The 3,947-nt window shown below is 48.8% G+C and overlaps 1 protein-coding gene across 1 annotated transcript; it reads right to left on the bottom strand.

The window, feature by feature from the left end:
* On the bottom strand, positions 1,190–2,353 carry LOC107640773. Its single transcript, XM_016344273.1, has one exon. It carries the CDS (start codon positions 2,351–2,353, stop codon positions 1,190–1,192), a length of 1,164 nt encoding a protein of 387 aa, XP_016199759.1.

The raw sequence follows: 3,947 nt of genomic DNA, 5'->3' as shown, positions 1-3,947 counted from the left end.
CTTTTTTCTCGTTTTCGCGGATGAGTGCTGCTGCGAGTGCTTCTTTCGTTATGGAGAGGTATAGGTAGAGGGTCTCCCCTGTTTGGGGTTTGGCGAGAACTGGAGGTTCCGCTAGGTCTCTTTTGGAATGTTGGAATGCTTCTTTGCATTTTTCTTCCCATTTGAAGGGGGCTCCTTTCTTCATCAGTTTAAAGAAGGGGATTGCTTTTTGTGCCGATGCTCTGAGGAAGCGGGATAGCGCAGTGAGCCGGCCGGTGAGCTTTTGGATGTCGTTAAGGTTTTTTGGGTTTGTCATATCGAGGATGGCATGACATTTCTCTGGGTTAGCTTCGACTCCGCGTTGCGTGATCATGAAGCCGAGGAACTTTCCTGCCTCCATTCCGAAGGCGCATTTTGTCGAGTTGAGTCGCATTCGATGCTCTCGTAGGGTGTTCATTATGAGCCTAAGGTCGCTGATGAGTTGCTCACCTGATTCGGTTTTGGCGAGCATGTCGTCTATGTAGACTTCTAACTTGGTCCCGGATAGATTCTGGAATATCTTATTGACAAGTCTTTGGTAGGTGGCTCCGGCGTTCTTCAGGTCGAAAGGCATGACTGTGTAGCAGTACGTCCCGTCGGGGGTGATGAATGCTGTTTTTTCCTCATCGGGTCGGTGCATGGGTATTTGATTATAGGCGGAGTATGCGTCCATGAAGCTGAGGTATCGGTGGCCAGACGCGGCATCTACTAGTCCGTCTATGTTAGGTAGGGGAAAGACGTCTTTTGGACAGGCTTTGTTGAGGTTCGTGTAATCGACGCACATTCGCCACTTCCCGTTGGACTTCTTTACTAGTACAATGTTTGCCAGCCACGTCATGTAGGGTAGTTCTCTGATGAAGTTTGCTTTGAGTAGGGCTTTTACTTGTCTTTTGACCTTGGCTGCTCGGTCTGACGACATTTTTCGTCTCCTTTGTGCCACGGGTTTGGCTTTGGGATCTACGGCTAGCCGGTGGAACATTAAGCCGGGGTCTATCCCGGGCATGTCGGCTGGTGTGAAAGCGAACAAGTCTCTGTTTTGTTTCAAAAATTGGGAAAGGTCTTCTTTAAGGTCGTATGGGAGGTTCCTGTTGATAAAGGTGTATTCGTCTTTGGTTTTCCCTACCTGTAGTTTTTCCATGTCGCCTTCTGGTTCTGGCCTGGGTTGGCCATCTTATCGGGTGTCCAGGTCGGCTAGGAATATCCCAGCTGCGTCGCGAGACTTTTTCCGCAAAGCTAGGCTGGTGTTGCCACATTCTGCTGCGACTTCCCGATCTCCGTGGATAGTCCCGATGGAGCCGTCTTCCGTTATGAATTTTATAAGGAGGTATTTGGTAAAGATGATGGCAGAGAAGTCATTGATCATTTTTCTTCTGAGGATGACGTTGTAGGCGGTGGAGTCTTTTAGGACCACGAATTCAGATAGAATTGTCTTCCTTTGGTTGCATGTCCCTATGGTGAGGGGTAGGGTGATGGAACCGTCCGGTTTGAGAAAGTTGTCTTCGAGTCCCGTGACGCCGTTGCGGTATGTTTGGAGATTTTCGTTGCGGAGCCTGAGCTTGTCGAAGGCTCCTCGGAAGAGGATGTTGGAGTTTGCGCCGATGTCCACCAGTATTCTTCGGACTAGTCCCGTTCCGATTCTTGCCGAGATGACGAAAGGTGCGTCCTCGGGTAGGAAAGTTATTGTTTTGTCGGTAGTGGTAGTTGGAGCTTGGTCTCTGACGGCCAGGACTTTGATGTCCTTTTTTAGTGTTGATTTTGACTTGCCTGACACGTCTTTGCCCGTGATAACGTTTACTATTATGGTTGGGTCGTCTTCTGGACTTTCCCTGGGGGGTTGTTTTTGCATTCTCGGGTTGCGTCCTTCTCTCTCTGGTGACCTGTCTCTTTCCGCGCGTTTTGGTTCTCTGATGATTTTGGCAAACTCTGGGAGCTTGCCATCTCTTATGGCTTGTTCAAGGGTGTCTTTAAGGTCGAAACAGTCTTGTGTGCTGTGCCCGTAACCTCGGTGGTAATCGCAATAAAGGGTTTTGTTGCCGCCCATTCTTTCTTTGAGTTGTCGGGCTTTTGGGATAATACCTCGATCTTTTATCAGGTGGTATATCTCGGTAATTGGGGCTGTTAGGGGTGTATAATTAGAGAATTTGCCGATCCTGGGTGGTCGGTTTGTGTTTGTTTGTTTGGGCTGGTCCCTCTGATTTTCTTTGGATATTGGATTATGCCGAGATGTCGGATTGCCGTGTTGGGTGTTGCCGTGTTGCCGTTTGTTGGCGGCGACGACCTGGCTGACTTCCTCGTCATTTATGTAGTCTCTGGAAACGTTCTGGATCTCGTGCATGGTCCATACTGGTTTGGTGGTAAGGTGTTTGCGGAAAACTTCGTTCATGAGCCCGTTGGTTAAATAGAGGCTTGCGACGAAATCCGTGAGTCCGTCGACCGTTAGGCATTCATCGTTGAAGCGGTCGAGGTATTTTCACGTGGATTCGTCTTGTCTCTGCGTGACCCCTAGCAGGCTGATGGGGTGTTTAGCCTTGGTGATTCTGGTTGTGTATTGGGCCATGAACTTTCGTGAAATGTCATGGAAACTGGTTATGGATCCGTTAGGGAGGGCGTTGAACCATTTGATTGCTGGCCCGGCTAGGGTTACCGGGAAAGCTCTGCATCGGACTGGGTTGGCCGCACCTTCTAGGTTCATCCTGGCCTCGAAGGCCGTTAGGTGCTCCTGGGGGTCTTTGGTTCCGTCATACTTCATGTCCATGGGTTTGTCAAATCCTTTAGGGAGTTTTTCTTTTAAGATCCTTTCCGTGAAGGGAGTGGCTCCCATTATCGTCTGTTCGTTTCTCGTGCGCTTGGTTTCTCGGTGTCGCCGATCTTCATCCGAGTCATGTTGATGACTTAGATCCCGGGAAGCGCTGCGGTTGTACCTCTTACAGTGTCGCCGTTCTGGCGATTTTTCACGTCTAGGGCCGCGCGAGGTGCTATGATTGTCTCTCCCGTCGGGTTGTCGGGTTGGTGATCGGCCGCAACGAGATTTTGATCTAGAGGTTGCGTGGCTTCCGTTTTCGGCGTTGCGCCTTTCCCCAGTAGCTATTCTTCCTTCGAGTTCCTGGACTCGGAGGCAGAGATCTTGGATTATTTGTGCCGCTTTTTCCCCGGTGTTTTTGGGGTGCCGTGGTTCTGCGGCGACGTGTTCGTTTTCTTTATTTTGCACTGGAGTGGCGTGGTGGATGGTGCTCGCTATCCTTCCGCGATTCGTGACCTCTTGGTGTTCGGGGGTTGGGTTCCTCATTCGAGAGTTGTCTTGGCTTAGGGAGGTCTCTTCCGGTATATCCCCCATTCCGGCTCGATTAGCGCAAGTTTCTCACAGACGGCGCCAATGTACAAGATGTCTCTGGTATGAGTTGAGAGATGGCTTGAGAACTTGCGGGTTGAGGCGGATGCCGGATCGCTTGACTGGAGCAATGGGGGGAGGTACCTGTAAAGACACTCTGACGCTCAAGTCAGAATGGATCTGAGAGGTATAAGGTGTGTGGAATGAATGAATACCTAGGAGGATCTGGGTCCTCTTATTTATAGGTGGTGGTAGCTATCTTATCTTATCTTATCTGAATGAGATAAGATAGGCGTTTGAATTTGAAAGTTGGTTGGGGGCTCTAGTAGGGTCGGTTCCAGGCCTTCTAGAGGGTTTAGATGGTTCGGACCCGGGTGGCCGGGTTTGGGTTTATCCCGGGTCAGGGATCCGTGGGCCGGATCCGTAACAATACTATAGCTACTGTATATAAGTGTAGCCTTAGGTCCCTCATTGTTTTTTTTTTATTTTCTCTATATATAAATAATTTTTTTCTAAAACCTAATATTTAATAATATAATTATATATATAATCCTATATTTTTAATTAAATTAGTAAAATATTATAAAACAAAAATAAATAC

Source organism: Arachis ipaensis, chromosome B05 (genome assembly GCF_000816755.2).
Source record: "Arachis ipaensis cultivar K30076 chromosome B05, Araip1.1, whole genome shotgun sequence".
Lineage (NCBI taxonomy): Eukaryota > Viridiplantae > Streptophyta > Magnoliopsida > Fabales > Fabaceae > Arachis > Arachis ipaensis.
This window is presented reverse-complemented; position numbering and strand designations above follow the sequence as displayed.